General features: G+C 36.4%; 1 protein-coding gene across 2 annotated transcripts in view; it reads left to right on the plus strand.

The window, feature by feature from the left end:
- LOC106884213 (uncharacterized) overlaps positions 1–19,636 on the plus strand; it is a 77,697-nt gene that overhangs the window by 29,096 nt on the left and 28,965 nt on the right. For both annotated transcript variants that reach the window (XM_089357293.1, XM_089357292.1), the window contains exons 6-10: positions 632–754; positions 1,882–1,987; positions 5,915–6,069; positions 14,408–14,503; positions 15,427–15,495. In XM_089357293.1, the coding sequence (XP_089213419.1) occupies positions 632–754; positions 1,882–1,987; positions 5,915–6,069; positions 14,408–14,503; positions 15,427–15,495 (549 nt within the window). The remainder of the gene's footprint in view (positions 1–631; positions 755–1,881; positions 1,988–5,914; positions 6,070–14,407; positions 14,504–15,426; positions 15,496–19,636) is intronic.

Consider the following 19,636-nt stretch of genomic DNA (forward strand, 5'->3'; position numbering starts at 1 on the left):
AATTTACGGAGTTCCTGGAAGTGGATGCCAGACGAAAAAAATATTAAATTGGTAACTGTATAACCCCCCCCCCCCCGCCTCAAAAACGAGAGGTAGGGTGATGTAAAAATTATTGTTAGTAAAAAGAAGTAAATTTACACTCCCTAAGAAAAAAAACTTAGAAGGGGAGATGTTATGCGGATAATGATAATGATAATGGAACACCCTTCCCACGTGATGAGTAGCATATGCTAGTCGTTACAACCACTGTGACGTAGGAAGTCGAACGGTGGAGAAGTCGGCGAAATCGGTCATAGATAATCGTGTCTTTACTTGTCTAACTAGACTGCTATACCGAAATGGACGTTATGACAGTCCAATGGTTGGATTACAACAGTCTTCTTCTTTTTTCACTTCCACCACCACATCATCCCCATCGTCCACCACCACCACCACCACCACTACTACTACTACTACTACTACTACTACTACTACTACTACTACTGGTACTGCTGATACTGCTGCCTGTATCTATACGAAACTAACCAAATCAGAGTAATGGACATACTTCTGCTCTGTTGTCTACTGTTCTATAACCCCAGAGGAACCCTGTTCTTTTCTAAGATGTTTTGACTCTTACTTTAAATTTCAGACGACACCAGGAATTGCATGCTATGAAAAAACACAGACGAAAAAGATGCCCAAAATACCAGATGTCTTCTCAGCTTACCTAGAATATTACGACGAAGAGATGGGAACATTAATATCTTTGAAGGTACGTGGTTTATATTAATATATGTCATTTCTCTATTTTCCTCTGGTTTTCTATTAATTTTTTATCTCTTTCTATCTACTTGTTTTGCTCCTACCTACTCTTCCTTGTCTTTCCCTTTTCAGCAATCTTTATATCCTACTTAAAGTGGATATATTGTAAGAGTGCCGTGATACTCCGCTATTCGTCTTGAGGGAGCATCTCGTATAGACGTTTAGTGCCTAAAAGCACAGAAATATCAGTAGCAAATTAACCAGCAACGGTGGGGGAACAACTAGATCACATGATTCCAGCGTGCGTGCGCTTCATCAGCATCAGCTATCCTATATATATGTATGTATGTATGTATGTATGTATGTATGTATGTATATTTAGATGCATACGTACATATATGCATAAATGCATACATATACACACAAACATATCTATACACAGTACCAGTATCACCACTGCTCCCACCACCGCAACAGCAGCAAGAACTATATTGCTACTGCTCAACCACCACCACCACCTATTATTTCACCATCCATGGAATGTGGGCCAAATATTAAAATTTTTCCATTAGAAGGAGGATACAAATTTGGTGGTGGTTACTTATTTTATCATTTTTGGAAAGATGAAAGACAAAATCAAACGTGGTGAGCTTGAACTCAGAAACCAAAAGAGCATAAATCAATTTGGCAGGACGTTCTATCGAGAGATAAACGGTTCTCTGCCGCATTCAAGTAGCATATTATATAACGTCACATGTTATTCATTCACGGAAATCCTATATTCTTTTCAAGGTATCCGTGATCTGCAGTGACGGTTAAACAACGATTCACTGAGGAGGTCTAATAAGGCCAAAGCGCGTCCAGAGTTGTCATTGTCCTAAGATCAGACTCATCCCACTACATTGCATCCCATATCAAATAATCTAAAATAATTCAAATTTCGAAGTTTTCTCTCCCTATCCTATTTTTTGAACAAAATTAATAATTAAAAAAAATTATTATTTTCATCACTAAGTTTATAATTAATATTCTTGGCTCACTATATCAGATATGGTAGCGCACATTTTATTATCAACAGAGCAAGCTACAAATAACTGTTTTGTTGCTTCATGTGTCTGTTCCATTCTATAACTTCAGGAAAACTTTGACAGAAACTTTCGACTTTCCATGATCACTTATGCTAATCCTGTCACCAAATCCGAAGACAATCAGGCAAATATTGTCATCAATGATTTCAACGAAGGTAAGTAATGGCCCTAGCAGAAACATCAGTTTTCTTTACGGCCACGAATTAACACTACTTTATGAATTTTATTAAATTTTATCTTTACATATGTGCTGATTTTGCTTGAGTGAACATATGTACTTATATCCGTGAATGCAACATGGCCGAATGGTTGAAAAGTTCGCTTCGCAATCACAAGACTCTGGATTCATTTCCACCGCATGGGATCTTGGACGAGTGTTTTTTTAATTGCCATACCTTTGGTTTGCCCAAATCTTGTGAGAGAAATTAGGTTGACGGAAACTGCAAATAAACCCGTCAGCAGATGGACTGTAACTGTCATTCAAAGGTATAACCTTGTTATCATTGAATCGCACTGATTTTACACGAGAATTGCGTTTTGAATACATGTAACTTGGGAATACTCAGCCACTTTGCATGCTAATTTAGGGATCAGTTGATTGAAGAACTAGATGCTCAAACGGTTTTTGTGAGTTTCTTAAATGGCTTATAAACACCTTTCACGCTGCAGTTGTCTTCGTTCCAGCACACGATCTTATATATATATATATATATATATATATATATATATATATATATATATATATGTATATATTCTTTTATTCTTTCACTTGTTTCAGTCATTTGACTGCGGCCATGCTGGAGCACCACCTTTAGTCGAGTAAATCGACTCCAGGACTTATTCTTTGTAAGCCTATTACTTATTTTATCGGTCTCTTTGCCGAACTGCTAAGCTACGGTGACATAAACACTTCAGCATCGGTTGTCAAGCGATGTTGGGCGGACACGTATATATATATATATACATTTAAATTTCTTTTAAAAAGTTACATTTAAATTTCTATCTTACAATTAATTAAATTAGCATAAAATAATGGTTTCATATTTTCTAATAATTAAGATCTAAACTGTTAATATATGAATGCGAAAGAGATAGTGGAATAACTGTCAACCTACAATTGGGCCACCCTGTATATACGACGGGCTTCTTTCAGTTTTCGCCTACCGAATCCACTTACAAGGCTTTTGTCAGCCCGAGGCTATAGTAGCAAGCACTTAGCCAAGGTGCCACCCGGGAAAATGTGGCTGGGTTGGTAAGCAAGCTACTTACCACACAGCCACTCCTATATATATATATGTCTGTCTGTCTATATGTCGACATACATATACACATACACATACACATACACATACATACGCATGCAGTCACATTTTCTATGTAATATTTTATCAAAACATTTTTCCCGGTTGTTATATCCTATCTTAGAGAAATCATGCGTGTCTTATAAGCAAACGGCCGCCATCATAATTAGTGTTCTTTCTCATTCAGAGAATGAAAAGCGTTTATGAACGCATTTATATAAACCAGATGATATCTAGACTATATCATCTGGCTGTTTGTATTTGGCAACAAATGTATAAGAATGATTATGCAACGTACCATACAAAATATGAAAAACTTTACTTAAGCATTAAAGTATATATATATAACTTTTCTCTGAGATAACATTAGTTTATAACCGTAAGTGTAAGTCTAATGTGCTGATAACTGAAGCATCTTTATATTGAATTAGCGAGATTGGTCTTATTCAGTTCGGTGCAGTCAGAATCGTATCATGATCTCTAAGTTAACACACACACACACACACACACACATGTATGTACGTATGTATAAAAATATTAGATATTACCGATGGAAGCAATATTAATATCGAATAGCAATGTTTATATCCTACTTAACGTGGATGTTATGTAAGGATGTTGTAATACTACGGTATTCGTCCTGAGAGAGCACTGATAAATGTAGACGTTTAATACAGAAAATATTGACAGACGAAAATTGTCCAGCATCTGTGTGGAAGTGTTAGATCACGTGATTTCAACGTGTTTGTGTTTCATCAGCTGCAGGAACCCACTATCACAGTTGCTGACCAAATCTTACTTCTTGCTCCCACTGTTATATAGAAAAAGCACTAACCATCTATATGAGGTGCTCTCACAGCATGAATACCGCAGTATTACGGTTTCCTTGCAAAACAGCTACATTAAGTGCGAAATAAAGATTTCTGTTCGGTACTAATACTGCTTCCGACACTAACGATTTTTACCCAGGGTGCCAGATAGTTGCGGCACCAGTGCCTGATTAGACACCATTTTCCTGTATATCAGAGGAAGCGAGGTTTCGCCAGCAACAGTGATAGTGGACATTTACTGCTGACGAAGCACGAACACGCTGAAAGCATGTGATTTAGCAACTCCACCACCAGTGTGGACAAGGTCTAAAAAGTGTTTTAGAGTAAGACCTTCGTTATGCGGGATTACTGTGTATAGAAATTTGATATCGAGAGTGAAAAGGAGTCGAGAGAGGCAAGGAGGGAAGGAGGAAGAGTTAAATAAATAGAGAGCATGATTGGTGTCGTGAATGTGTGAGGGAAGGGAAGCTCATAGGAGGGAGGGAGGACACAGTCAAGGCAGTTGGAGATAAGTCCGGTGGGGTAGTTGTGGCAGAAACGATGGGGCGGCCAGCGTCTCTGAGCTTGTGGATTTTGGGAAGGAAGTAAATAGTGAGGATGCGTGGGGTACGGACAATGAGATTGGAGGCGGTGGGAGGAAGATGGAAGGAGGAATGAAGTCGTGGATGGCGGAAGATACAATCTGTTGGTAGTTTGTCGTGGGGTTAGAGGGTAGATTGCAATAGAAGGGAGTGTCTTGTAGTTGGCGGAACGCTTCAGCCTTATAGTGGTCTGCACGCTATGCCACTATAGCTTCATCCTTGTCGGACGGTTTAATAATGGCGGCGTCGGAGACACGGAAAAGCAGAGAGTGCAGCTGGGGAGATATTGAAATGTCAGAGATACCTGCGAAAGTTAAAGCGGCCCACAACACGTCGACAGACGCTTACAAATTGATCAACTACTTGAAACTGAATGGGAGCTGGCGTCGAGTGGGATGGTCGGCGGCCCAGGTCAGTGAGACCGTCGTCTTCATTAGATACATGTGGAGTGTTATGGAATAGCGCATGCAGCCTGGCACAGCACACGAAGTGCTGGATATCAGCGAGGGTCCGAAACTTGTTATTAGACGGAGTGAGAGATATGAAATGGAAACCTCCACTAAAAAGAGAACGCTCTACTTCAGAGAGATGAGATCAGGAGAAATGGTAACAGCAGAGTGTAGTGGGGAGGAATTTGGGTGGAGGAAGTTCAGTTAGTTGGGGAAGAGGTAGTGGAGGCGGGGAAAGGCTGGGAAGAGAGAGAGAGGAAGGAGTAGTATGGGAGAGGGTATATATACACAAATGCATGCGCGCGCACACACACATATATATACCTGCATATCGTATAAAATGCCATTTCGTTCGTATTTGCCAAAAAGCAAGTGTCATATCCTGTATTTTGCCCGAATAAGATATACAACTTTCTACATTAATGGTTTGTGCAGTTCCTTAGCATAAGTTTTAATATTGTACATTCGTAAAGACATTAGAATGGCTCGCAGTGTTAAAGTAAATTTCTGGAGTGGGTATTACAGGAAGACAGTTGAATTTCGCCAAACATTTGTATAACTTGGTACTCAACTTGGTACACAACAGGTAACATTTCCACTGTTACCTGCCCTACTATTCCAAATGTTTCTGTACCATATACTATCATAAAAAAGCTCACTACCACTACCACCACCTTTGACTAAAAGTGATGAAATTCGAACTGACGCCAGATATGTAACGACTGTATTGTCATTCTCCATGCCTTATAGTTGTATGATAAATGAGTGTATGAAGAACTTTACCAATGGTTAAAGTAGGAGAATCAATATCCAAAAGAAATTTGAATAACAGACTTTATTAATAATATTTTAATAATATTGTGTAAAATGAACTGCTTTATTTGTCACCTGATTCTAAAACTCTTTAATTTTACTTTCTAGATGTAGCATACAACATCAATAGTGAAAAGGGTGACTGTAGACTAACAGAAGTCTCCAAAGATTTAGCCGATAAAAAGAAGAGCCGACAGTTGACCATGGTGAATTCTAAACAATTCTTCGGCTTGAGAAATGGAAATTTCACATACCAAGGCGTTGTAAGTAAAAATTTTGCTTTATGTTTAATATTCAAAGCCTTTTCTGTTCATACATTCTCGAATTAACGCTAACGGACTTCCTCATCGCAGTCTAACAAGATTTCTTCTTCGACTTTTGGTTGTGAGATCTTTAAATAATAATTTTAAAATTCTATTCTTTCTAGGCCATCTCCTAAGTCAGCTGCCACAACTATATTGAATTTAATGTTTTGTTAAAAAATAATTCATAGAGTGTATGCAAAATAGCAAAATTCCAAGCAATAACGTATCTGTTCATTCTTAATGCGTTTTTGCAGAATCAAACGTAAATATTTGATCGCTGTTGTTATTCTTCATCAGAGAACGCCTCCACGAGATGTTTCGCCATTATTGTGTGTCTTCACGGTGAAACTTACTCCGCTGGATCAATGAATCTAATAAGAGTACGCGATCTTGTTTATAGAAATCAGTAAACAAATTATTTGCTTACGCGTGCTGACGTCTGCCAGACTGAGTAATAACAGAGTGCACGCAGAACCGCAAAAATACGAAAAATAACGTATCTGTTCACTGTATTTATTTAAAATTTATTTTATTTAAAATTAAATAACAGTATGTAAATTAAAGCAAATTATTTACTTATAATCAGGACAACAGGAAAAATACAACTTTTACGGCCAGTTTTCATTCATAAAAATTACAATGGTTTACCATCTGCACCATGGTAAATCTGGCGTTCGAAGGAAATCTGTGATGCCTTAAGCCCGAATTTATATATTGTTTAATGTATATATTGTTTAAATTAGGTCGGTGTTCAGATAATGATTTCAGTGAAAAAGGATACTGCCCTTGATGGTTTTGTCGAATAAAAGAAAGCGAGCAGATTGTACTTATGTCAATGTGTGTTGAGCTTGTGATGTGTGTGTGTGTGTGTGTGTGTGTGTGTGTGTGTGTGTGTGTGTGTGTGTGTGTGTGTGTGTGTGTGTATGTATGTATGTGTGTATGTATGTGTGCATATGTGAATGTGTGTATATATGTATGCGAATGTGTGTGTGTATGAGTGCGCATGTTGGTGTGCATTTGTGTTTAAAGAGAGAGAGAGAGTCGGACGATTAGAGAACAAATGGATAGATAAAATGGTGGGACGAGATAAACGATAGATAGAGAAAAAGAGACAGACAGAAAGAAAGAAGGAGGGAGAGGGAGAGAGAGAAAGTATGAAGAAGGAGTGTGTGTATGGTTGTATGGAGAACGAAATGGATTAAGAAAACGATAGCCAGAACAAGAACAATGAGAGGAAAAAAGTAAAAGTAAATAGACAATTATACAAATAGATAGATAGATAGATAGATAAATAGATAGATAGATAAAGATAGAGATAGAGAGAGAGAGAGAGAGAGAGAGAGAGAGAGAGAGAGAGAGAGAGAGAGAGAGAGAAAGGTGTGTGTGTGTGTGTGTACAACCCAGTTGATGGACAACCAAAAGGCAGGTTGAAGTCTCGTGTCTTGTTACATTTATTTCATTACAAACAGTGGCACTACTGTAAAGTGACAAGCGTTTGTTTTCTAACCCGTAGTTAAGCTCTGATTAAATAGGTATGTCTCTGAACTAAGGAAGAAACCTGTACATGGTCACTCAAACTGCTAGAAACGATAGTGCCAGCCCTTTCAAATTATACTCTAAGGTCTTTAAAAAAGAGGGGCGCATTGGATAATGTAGTCCTAAATATACTTGCTTTGTACTGGAACCTTAACTCCTTGATGAAATCATAAAGATGCCGTAGTGATATACAGTATGTCTTGGGGAATTTTCAGATTTGGCGGATTCCATCCCTCTTCAGATCTGAAGAACTCAGTCAGTTCTTCCATGAGAGAGAATGTCAGACAGGCCGTTAGACAGAAAGAGTGAGAAAAGAGAAAAATCGACCCCATACAGGAGTGGTACTTTATATCGAATGAAGGGACTATCAAAGTCTAGCGTATCCGCTGATTCTTTCATCGATCTTATTTTCTACTGTTGTTCTCCATCGACTATCTTCACTTTACTTTGGAAACTTCCCTTTTATCTTCACAGATAACCAGTCATCCCTGATTCCTTTTATCTTCTAACGGGTTACGGCTTCATAATGTTCCTTTGGTTTTATTTCTAGGGTTGGTTGGTCTCACCTTTATATGCACAGCTATAACTGTATAGGATGCAATATATAAAAATCTTGATCTCGAGTCTTTTTAATGTAACTTTATTAAGGAGAGCTGCCCTCAAAAACAAATTTTTTTTAAGTATGTTTTATAATGTACTAGCAGAGGCATCCGGCGTTGCTCGGGAATGAAATTGTTGCTTATGTACTTGAAGAAAAAAAGGCAAAATATGCTGTATAGAAATTTGAGGACATTCTGTAGATGGACTCTCAGATGAATGATGGCTGGGCACCTCTCATGAATGGGGAAAATTGAAGATGTGCCAAAAAGCCTCATTGGTACTTGGAAACTTTTACGAAAATTAAAATGGGGATTAAATGAAAAAAAATGATTTACGTGAATATCCTCACAAGAGTAATTGAAATAAATGGCGATTGTGGAACCCCCCCCCCCACGCACGCACGCACGCATACACACGTGTGTCTTTGTAAATATGTTTGTATACATTTATGTATGTGTGTGTTTGTAAGAGACAGAGTGTGAGTGAGAGAGAGAGGTTTATTGTCATGTATACATACATGCATAAATATACATACATCTTTGGATGTATGCATATGAAAACACAGCCCTTGACTCACTCACACTCTGTGTCTTACAAACACGCACACGCGCGCATACACACGTGTGTCTTTGTAAATATGTTTGTATACATTTATGTATGTGTGTGTTTGTAAGAGACAGAGTGTGAGTGAGTCAAGGGGTGTGTGTGTGCGTGTGTATGTGTGTGAGACAGAGTGAGAGGTCGGTGTGTATATAGTATTTACTCTCTCTCTCTCTCTCTCTCTCTCTCATACACACGAACACACACACTCACACACAAAATAGAGAGTGAAGCTTGTTGCCGTTTTTACGTCAATACCGGAAGTTGACATTGAGGAACCTTTTTAAAGAAGTGAATCTTAAATATAAAGCAATATTATTTATTTTTAATTAAAAAAATCAAATGAAGAGCCTAAGAGTTATCCGAGGTCAAATTATTCACGCATCACAAGTATGGAAGCATTTGGTGAAGTCGATTTCACGTGAAAAGCGATTACACACACATCTCTGTTTTATATATAGTATAGATAAACCGCAGATGTATACAACACCTCAAATGTAAGGTAGACCATTCCACCCTGCTTTTGAAGTTGGTATTACGCTTGCCGGATTGTTATTCTTCTGAGTGGTCTTTCTAATCTTGATCATCTCTTGTTATATGTCTAGGTTACTCTTTTCCTGGATGTTGTAGACTGTGGACAGCTCCTTTTTTCACGTTGTTTGGATGGTGGGAGCCAAAATTCAAGTATTGTCTTGTGAAAGTGGACTCGCAATACAACAATGTCGTGAATACTCAATTTTTTATTAGTCCGTCAAGGAAGGACAATTGGGGATACTTCATAGAGAAACACTATGATGGCTCAGTTGTGACTAGGAACCAAGCAGGAGTTCAGCTCATTATTGTGTTACTAAAGTATATTTATGTAGGTTCAAGTTTTACAACTTAGTGTTTTATTGGAGTTATATCTCACAGAAACATTCCCATATACTGAGAAAAACAAAGAGGGGTAGAAAGAAAGATAGATAGATAGATAAATAGAGAGAGAGAGAGAGAGAGAGAGAGAGAGAGAGAGAGAGAGCTGAATAACAAAAAGGTGGTTAGAAAAACGGCTATGATTGACGTCACAACGAATAAGCTAAAAGTAACACCTCTAGAAAACGATAGAAATAAAAATTCGTTCAACTGAAAAATTGATGTTCAAATTTGACTCAATCAACATTGAAAGACAATACGCCTGAACAATTCATCGTCAAAACTTCTATCGTAAACTATATGCTGAATAAATTACAAGAAAAAAGTTTATTTGGTTGCAAAATACATGACAAAAGCTGCGTGGTTAATGAAATTTTCTTTGCAATTATGTGGTTTCCTTTTAATCCCACGGAGCGAAACAGCACTTTGGACAAATGTGTTCTATTTTGCACTCTGATGAAATTTTGTAGTTAGAGAATGTGCAGAACCCCGTGAGGTATATAAAAGGCGTTCAGGTCATCACTGTGTAACTAACGAATATAAATACAAGTTTAGTGGCCATTTTCCTTTTAAATAATGATGGCAGTTCTGCATAGATGTATTACTTGAAACATCATCTTTATAGTCTTTGTAACAGAAATACACGGGTGAAATGTCTTATCTCTGACAGAATCTACCAGAATAATTCTCCTTTGTGATAATGCTCTTTGGATTTTTACTTTGAGCGTTAATATAAAACTCTTGCTTTTAACATGGGAATACCTATCTATCTATCTATCTATCTATCTATCTATCTATCTATCTATCTATCTATCTATCTATCTATCTATCTATCTGTCTGTATGTCTGTCGGTCTCTCTGCCTGTTAGTCAGTCTGCCTGTCTGTCTGTTTTTCTGTCTGTCTGTCTGTTGTCTGTCTGTCTGTCTTAGAAGTAAACTTAAAATACTCGCTGGAGCTCCTTATTTGAAACTGTAAGTCTAAGTTATAAACTGTAAATCGCAGATCATAAGTAATCAGTAGTGACAAACATATTGAGAATAACAACGATAACACTGATGATGATGATGATGATGATGACGATGATAAAGTGTTGATGATGAAGTGATGATTGTGATGACCATGACGATGACGGCGATGATGATGTACTCATGGCAACGATAATGATGTGGTGATGATGTTTGAGTGAAAAACTTTGGAATATGTTTCAATGAAAATCTAAAATTGGATGACTTAATCGATGATAAACAATTGGCAAGAATGTGGCTTGGATTAACACAGTCTGATTTGGTAAGTCGTCAATAAAGAACTGGTCACAAACCGTTCGACTGAAAAATGCTAAGGCGGTCTTTTTAGAGTTTACGTCTGTCTGTCTCGATGTATGTATGTATGTATGTATGTATGTATGTATGTATGTATGTATGTATGTATGTATGTACGTACGTATACCTGTCTGTCTCTGTACTTATGTATGTATGTCTATATGTGTGTACGTCTGTATGCATGTCAGTCTTTATATTTGTTTGTCTATCTGCCTGTCTGATTGTCTGCCTGTCTGTCAATACATTTGACGTAATGGGTCATGTAGAAATAATGAGTTGACTGTTTCCCTAAAGGCTGATAGAGAGATATTAGATGCTTTTAGAAAAGACCTTATTAACATCTTCAAACCTTTCAATAACTATAACAACTAACTCAAGTATCAGAAATTTTCTATACGTTATCTTTATAGTAATGTAAATTCCTTCTATCCACCTAGTTTTCAGAAACGTGCTAAATGATTTTATTATACAAGACTCTCCAAACTATCTTCAGAAAAAGAAAAAAAAAAAAAAAGATTTCATAAATCAGCATCCTATTATAATAATGCATCAAACACTAGTGGATACAAAGATAAGATCACATAATATGTCCCTAACCAACCATTATACAATACTAAAAAGAAACATTGCAGTAAGCTATAGATCAGACCTTTCCTTAAACGTTAGGTCTTAAATCGCTAAAATCTCCCTAGCTCTAATAGATAGGCGTTCATAAAGTAACCACTGCCTACAGAATAAAGGAATTCTAAAGCAGAAATATAGCTGCAAAAGTAACCTGGAAAAAATTAATAAGTTATACATAAGCTAAATTAAGATGGGTAGCTTTATATGCAGAAACAAAAATGCATACCCTTTTTTGTCATGTAATACTGAAGTGATCATATACGAAGCGCAAATCAACTCTTCAAAGTCGTACCTTAATATTATATCAAATACTATGTAGGTATGGTGTAAAGTCAATTCAAATAGCATTACTTCAATCATAATTTTATTTTCAAGACTACAAAAAAAAAAAAAAAAAAGGGACTACCAAATATTATCTAATCACATTTAAAATTTTAAAAATACATGTTATTGATTTTGTTACGAAGTGAAATATATTTAGGTAAGTCAGATAATATAGAAACAATACAGAAAGATGCGTATTAACTGTGGATGATAAATGCCTTATCCTGAAAATTCTTAAAAACTGTTTAACATTTTTCTAAATGAAAGATGTAAATAGCGGAAGTGAGCTAGAACGTCAAAGCTCAGTGCGCATGCAGAGCAGAGTTGAAGGTCGGTTTGTGCCAAGTGGCTTTATTCTGTGTGCTTTAGCCTCGTTACTATAGCAACAGTTCGGATACTTATTGATCAGCCCACGTATATATAATATATATATGTATATATAATCATTCATTTATTATTATTTCAGTTAATAAAAATAAAGGATATTTTACCTCAATGTACATAATTCTAACAAGCATAATATCGTATTTCAAACATTTAATATATATATATAAAATTAATTTATTTAATTTAATTATATCGAGTGATTATAAGTAAATAGTATAACCTTTAACATTAATACGAATTAATTTGGTTTTAAATAAACTTCTAATAGATATTTGATCGAACTGACAGGACTATAAAATATTTTTTAATTTTTACTTATTTTTTACTTACTTGAATTATAATCTTTGCAAATATATACACACAATATACAATATAACTTTTTTAAACTTCCTTAGTTTTTGATTTGAATCTCTTCAAGGAAGATGTAACCTTCATTTTATATAAATATAAAGACAAAAAACTCTGAAAAGATTCTGCCCCATACAGGTAAAAATGATAACCGATTCTTAACATTGGATTTGACCAAACTGCTTCGAATTAGGCATTTTAAGGGGTCAGAATCGAACATATGTAGCTTTTCTGAGTTTCTTTTGCATTTAAAAATTTATTTGTATTTAAACTTTAACTTCAAAATATGATATACACACAAACACACACACATATATATGTTAGAGACAGGTGTTGTCTGTATAGAATACACTTCGAAATGCTCTAGAGATTTGAACTTGAGCCGGTAGATGAGTAAATTTAATGACAAGTAAGTTAGGGAAATTGATTTACACAGGATATTAAATACATTTAATAGAAAAAAATGTTTGTGTATGGATATAAAATAGTCCAACTTACAGAATATAAATGATATCAGAAGTGAAATGGGTAATGTTTTACGAGTCCAAAAGCTGTTTCTGGGTACTTACTGATCCGGAATAATGATAGTTACTTGGATCCATTATCGGATAGTTCCGCGTCCGTCTTCAGGGGAGACTTTTAAATATTGTCTGGTTTAAAAAGCAACATCAGTCGCCATGATGGTGCTAAGGTGTAGGTACAGGAGGTGGTCAAACTCTGTATAAGGAGTAGACAACCACCATATATATATGCTTGTTTGTTGTACCTTGTTTATCATTTTGTCCATGTTCTTTTGCCACGTCATGTACCCAGTTATGTATCTATATGTACATGTAGATGAAGGTATGTACATACATGTACATATATATGCATATACTCATATATTGTTTATATATATATATATATATATATATACACACACATACACACACACACACACACACACATATATATATATATATATATATATAGTAAAATGGTCAAAAACCTACCATGGAGAATGGAAAATCCAAGTTTACCGCAGCCAGTTTTCATAACTTTGAGGATGTAAAACTCTGTTGTTTCTGATTACTTTTTCTCCTGTCAGCTTTTCCAGTGACAAAGAATCTGTCCGAAACACTGGATTTTTCACCCACCACGCTAAATGCGTTGTACTCTTTGTGTTTGATCAATTTTACTAAAAAACTCTTGCTGGAAACCTATTACTGATACCTAATCGCTTAAGTGAAGTGACGTTGAACCAAATTTACATAAAAGTGTGTCGTTTTGAAAAATATAGGAACAGTCGATGCCGCAAGACATTAACCAAGTTATTCTCAATAGTTTTGATGATAGCACACAAGTCAGAGTTCAAATCTCAAGGGATCAAGTTCACACAACTCGCTTACGGAATCGATATTTGTCATATTCTAGAATCTATGTAATCGATTGTTCTTTTCTCACTAAAAATATTCTTGCGTCCGACCGCTCACTATTGCTGGCCTTTTGAGGCTTAGTCCCATTTTCAACAAAGGGAGATACTGCGATGTAGTTTCAAGTAATCGTCTTCATCGCGGTTCTTCAGTCATTTTGGGGTTTCACAAGTAAACGAGAAAATAAGTTTTTTCTAATTTTTCTTTTTTCTTTTTTTTTTTTTGTCTTGCAGAGAAAGGTTCGCGATATCGATTGTGACGTGTGGGTTGGTAAAGTTTCTGACGAACATTTGAAGGATTATGTCACCGAAATTTACTTCTCAACAATAGTAAGCGAGTATTTTTTTTAATGTAAATTGATCAAACAGATTTTTATGATTATTCTGGTGGAAGTCTCTTGTGACGGTTAAGCAGCAGAACTATGAAAATGCGTAACTTGTGCAACAAAAGGATTCGGTTTCAAATCCTTCCTATACCACACTAAATTTTTTCATATCTCTAAAGAAAAAAAATGTAAGCTAAAAGGCCGTGTTAATCGTTATACCAGTAGAATCGTCTCTTTACGTTTTAAGTTCAGATCTTACCGGAGCATTCTTCTGGGATCAAGAAAATAAACATCATCCATGAAATCAATTTATTCTAATGCTATTTCCACTTTTATATCTCTGGCATTATGCCTACATAAAAATTATTATTATTACTACAATTTAAGCGTTGACCTGTTAGAATCTTTAAAGCATAAGGAAAATGTTTTACAATGTTTGTTAAGGCTCTTACGTTCTGAGTTTTCAGACTGTCCCAGCATGGCCGCAGTTTAACGACTGGAACAAGTAAAAGATGAAAGATAAAAGATACGTTTGAAAATTTTTAACAAACTGTTTCTATACCCTTGTACGACCATAATTTCATTGTTTTATTTACTTCGTCTCGTAAGACAAGTTTTCGGTCCGACCCCTGATATATAGGATAGGCAAATAACATCTATCTATATGATGGATAATAGTTTCAAATCCTGGTACAGGGCCAACAATTTTGGTGGTATGGGGTTTCGTCTATTACGTCGACACTAGAATTTGATTTGTACTTTATTTTATCGACTCCAGCTCTTGAATGGCACTTATTTCATCGACCCCGAAAAGATAAAATGCAAAACTGACCTTGGCGGTAGCTGGAACCTATTGAAAATTAATGATTTCCTTGACTAACTTACAAATCTTTTAATAAATTTTGTTTCCGTTCATTCATCCAATAGAACGAATTAGATAACGGCATAAAAACGAGAGGCCAGCTTGTTGGATTTTCAGCGTTTATGTCAGATGAGGTAAGTAACTACAAAGTATTGTCGCACATGCTAAACCGGTATACATTCTTGCATAGTACATGATCACATAGTACATGGTCACATTTACAAACCCTAATACACACAAATACATATATACATATATATGTATGCATGTATCTATCTATCTATCTATCTACATCCATCCATCCATCCATCCATCCATCCATCCATCCATCCATCCATACATACATACATACATAAAATACCTAATAAACAAAGGAGACAGAAGATGGAACCGAAAATGTAGATTATGTTATACTTCTGTAGAAAATATCACACGTGTGATTAGCAGCTGCCTAAAAATGTCATCAAAGTACTACTTCCCTATGCAGTACAATGTTGTAACAAAATCAATATATAATGCCATTCGGAAAAAAGACTATCCTCAAATAAATGCATCATTGAATAATACATACACAAACGTCAACACAAGGAATGCTTGTGAAACATTCTCGTTAAAACATCTGTCAAGTGTAAGCATAAATGACCGGGTATTGTTGTTTGAGTCAAACAAGAATAAATATGTACCGTCATAGAGGGCAGTTGTCCTGCTGACGTGAATAGCTCTTCGAAAATGAAAGAGAAGAAGATAGTTATGGATGACTGCTTCAAAATCTCCAGCTGCTATATTTAGATTATAAATTCATATTTATTCCAACAATAATTGGTACACTTGGATATCCCCTCACTATTATAGATACTGTCCTTACCCGGGCACGATCTGTGAACCATGCCTCTGCTCTTTCTCCTTGCACCCGCCCCACCCTTACCTGTTACCAGTTTCCCCTCACCTAACACCCCTCCACCCTATCCCTCCTACTACCATTTTCCGAGCCTTCCGGCGACTCCAGTCCGACCCCTTTACCTTACATATCTTCCCTAACCTACTTCCCTCCATCAAACTAGCCTGGTCCACAGTTTCTTCCCTACCCCTGCCTCCCAGCCTGGTTCCTTCACCTGCTCTCGCCCACGCTGTCGCACCTTCCCCTATCTCTCCAACACCGCTATCCTCACTGGCACCCACCACCGTCCCTATCATATATCACCAACTCCTTTACCTGCACCTCCAGTAATGTTATTTACTGCAGCTCATGCTCTCTCTGTCCTTCCCAGTACATTGGTCAAATGGAAAGCCACTTGGCTGGCCGGTTCACAGAGCACCTCCGAGACATCAAACTCGGCAATGACACCCCGGTCTCGCGCAAATTCCGCTCTACCGGTCATTTGCTAACACACCTTCGCCGTGAATTGGAATTAATCTTCTCCCTTCGTTCACTTGCGCTTTATGAGCTCAAAACACTACCTCTCTTCATCTGACACCAACCACATAGATTCCCGCACACTTGCCACATTCAACTGCTCTTTCCCTCCACCTACACACCTGCGTACCACCTACTTCATTACTCTCATCACAAACACCACTATACAAACACCCACACACGCTGTTCAACTCAGAAGAGACACCACACACCATTAAACCCCCCACAAACACCTCACTCCACATACACTAGCACCCAACACTCCTCAGCACCCACATCACACACCATTATCTACACACCCAAATACTATTATCCACACATCCAAATACTATTATCCACACACCAACACACACCCTTCAATAGTGTCACCACACATACCACTATACAAGCACCTCTACACACTGTTCAACTCAGTACACACATCACACACCATCATGCACACTCCTACACCCACACTAGCATATAATGCCTGAACACTGACAATATACGCACACACACACGCAACACACATAAACACACGCAACACGCATGGACACAGATAACTTTCATCCACAAACTTGCTCTATACACATGTACACTATATAATCAGTCACACACACACATACATACTTGCACACAACACCTGAACCAACACATATCAACTACTATGCACAAGCGTTTACACACACTCGTGTACACACACACACACACACACACACACACACACACGTTAGCCTCACACATATATACACGTCCATACGAGCGCGCACATACACGCATACACACGAATACACACGAATACACAAAATACACATCTCTCTGCACAATACATACACAAGGTTACTTGTACACATACACACACTCCCAGGCCAATGCGTTTACACACACACACACACACACACACACACACACACACTAGTATAAGTGACGCATACCATTCCACATAACGTACGCAGTGGGTCATTTACAGACATATATACACACAGGTCCACATATTTTTCAGCTCGTCCACACATACATACTCACACACTTACCCCCATTCATACATACACACTCACACACACCATTCTCAGATACATACGCGTGCGCGAGAATAAATTCGTTTGGCCAGATCACCGTCATTATCTCCCTTTCATTTAGCCTTCTTCTGGCTATTTCATCATGTTGAACCGTTAATTCTTACAAAAAGAATTTTTTTTCTCTCCGTTTTGTTTTTTCATTCTCTCTCCCTTTTTGTTCTTCTTCATCTTTTCTGATCTTTTCTGTCGAAGAGCGTTTGCTCGAAACGTAAAAAAAATTTTCCATTCTTCCCGAGAAACTAATACACCTGATGGTTGTTCCTACACCAGTCTTCGTCTTTAGTTTTTGTAAATTTGAGCTATATATATATATATATATATATATATATATATGCATATAGTGTTTGAAGCAGTGTATAGATATTTATATTGAGAAAAAGAAGGTAGTCAGAATTTTGGATTATTCTTAGCGCTTTCGTTCGTTTATCGAACTCGTCAAGACAAAATCAAAACTTAAATGGTAAAAACAGAACGTTTCGTTGTTCATTTATATGATTCGGATGCTTTTTTCTTTGTTTAGAAGAGGAGTAAAATGTGTTTGCTTTTTAAGAACAAGGGGAAAGAGAGAAAGAAAAGCAAAGATGGGGGAAGAGAGAGAGAGAGAGAGAGAGAGAGAGAGAGAGGCTTCAGGACAATCAAGAAAGAGGAAAAAATAAATGATAGGGAAAGGATAGATAGATAGATAGATAAATAGACAGACAGACAGATAAATAGACAGATAGATAGATGGGTAGAGAGAGGTTTCTTTTCAATTTAATGTGGTCAATCATTGAAATTTCATTACAAAGCATTTTAATTTTTTTCTTTCTTTTGTCTTCCCATTCTATACCTATCAACATATTTGTAAATAAACACATTTTCTCACAAGGGCTGGTGACTTTTCAATATGTCAGTTTTAGGAAGATAAGAAAAGCGAGAAGGGTGCAGTGATCACTGAAAAATAAAAAAAGAGATCAAAGTTCAAAGTCTTATGAAAATGTATATTCCTTACACCTGCATAGTCAAGTCCCATATTCTGTGTAATACCATGTTTTGCATGAACAAACATTACATATTAGTACAATATTCATAAATTAGGAAAGTAAAGTCAGAATTAAAAAAAAAATGGTACTGTTTATAATTCAATCTATTCTCTATGTACATTTAATGAAACATCATAAATGAGTTTTGTATTAATATGTATATTGTATATCTAGGTGGAAGCCACTCTGTAGGATATTAAGTTATATAATAAAGTAGGACCTGCTTAAATATATTTTTGAGTATCTTTCATCCTTTTGTAGGTTTTCTTTTTCCTTTTCTTGCTTGCTTGGATAAGATAATTCAAAAGAGATCTCCACGAATTACTTACATTAGATATCTTTCCTAATCAGTGGTAAAATAGTTCTAGTATTCTTTCTCGGGTATATGTAAGTTCTAGAAGAACAACGGTTGTCAAAATCCCAATATTGTATATATATATATATATATATATATATCTGATCATTTATAGAGATGAGTATCACGTTATTAATATTGGAGCACATTCAGAAACAACAGTAATAGTGTAATATAAATGTTTTCTCTTCATCCATCATCATTTCTATTAAAATAATAATAATAAAATTGTAGTCCCTCCACTTCTCTTTCAAACATTCAATTTTGGAGAGAATTTTTTGGTGAAGTGTAGCTCCATTGCTTTTCGGAATTTTGGGTCATCTCTTGAACAGTTGTAAAAGGGAAAGGTTTTGAACTTTCCTTCATCGCATATTTCTAGATGCTTGCTCAGTGGAATCTTGCTCAATTCCTATTGTCGGATGTGTT

The sequence above is a fragment of the Octopus bimaculoides genome, chromosome 9 (assembly GCF_046866305.1).
Source record: "Octopus bimaculoides isolate indiv1 chromosome 9, ASM4686630v1, whole genome shotgun sequence".
NCBI lineage: Eukaryota > Metazoa > Mollusca > Cephalopoda > Octopoda > Octopodidae > Octopus > Octopus bimaculoides.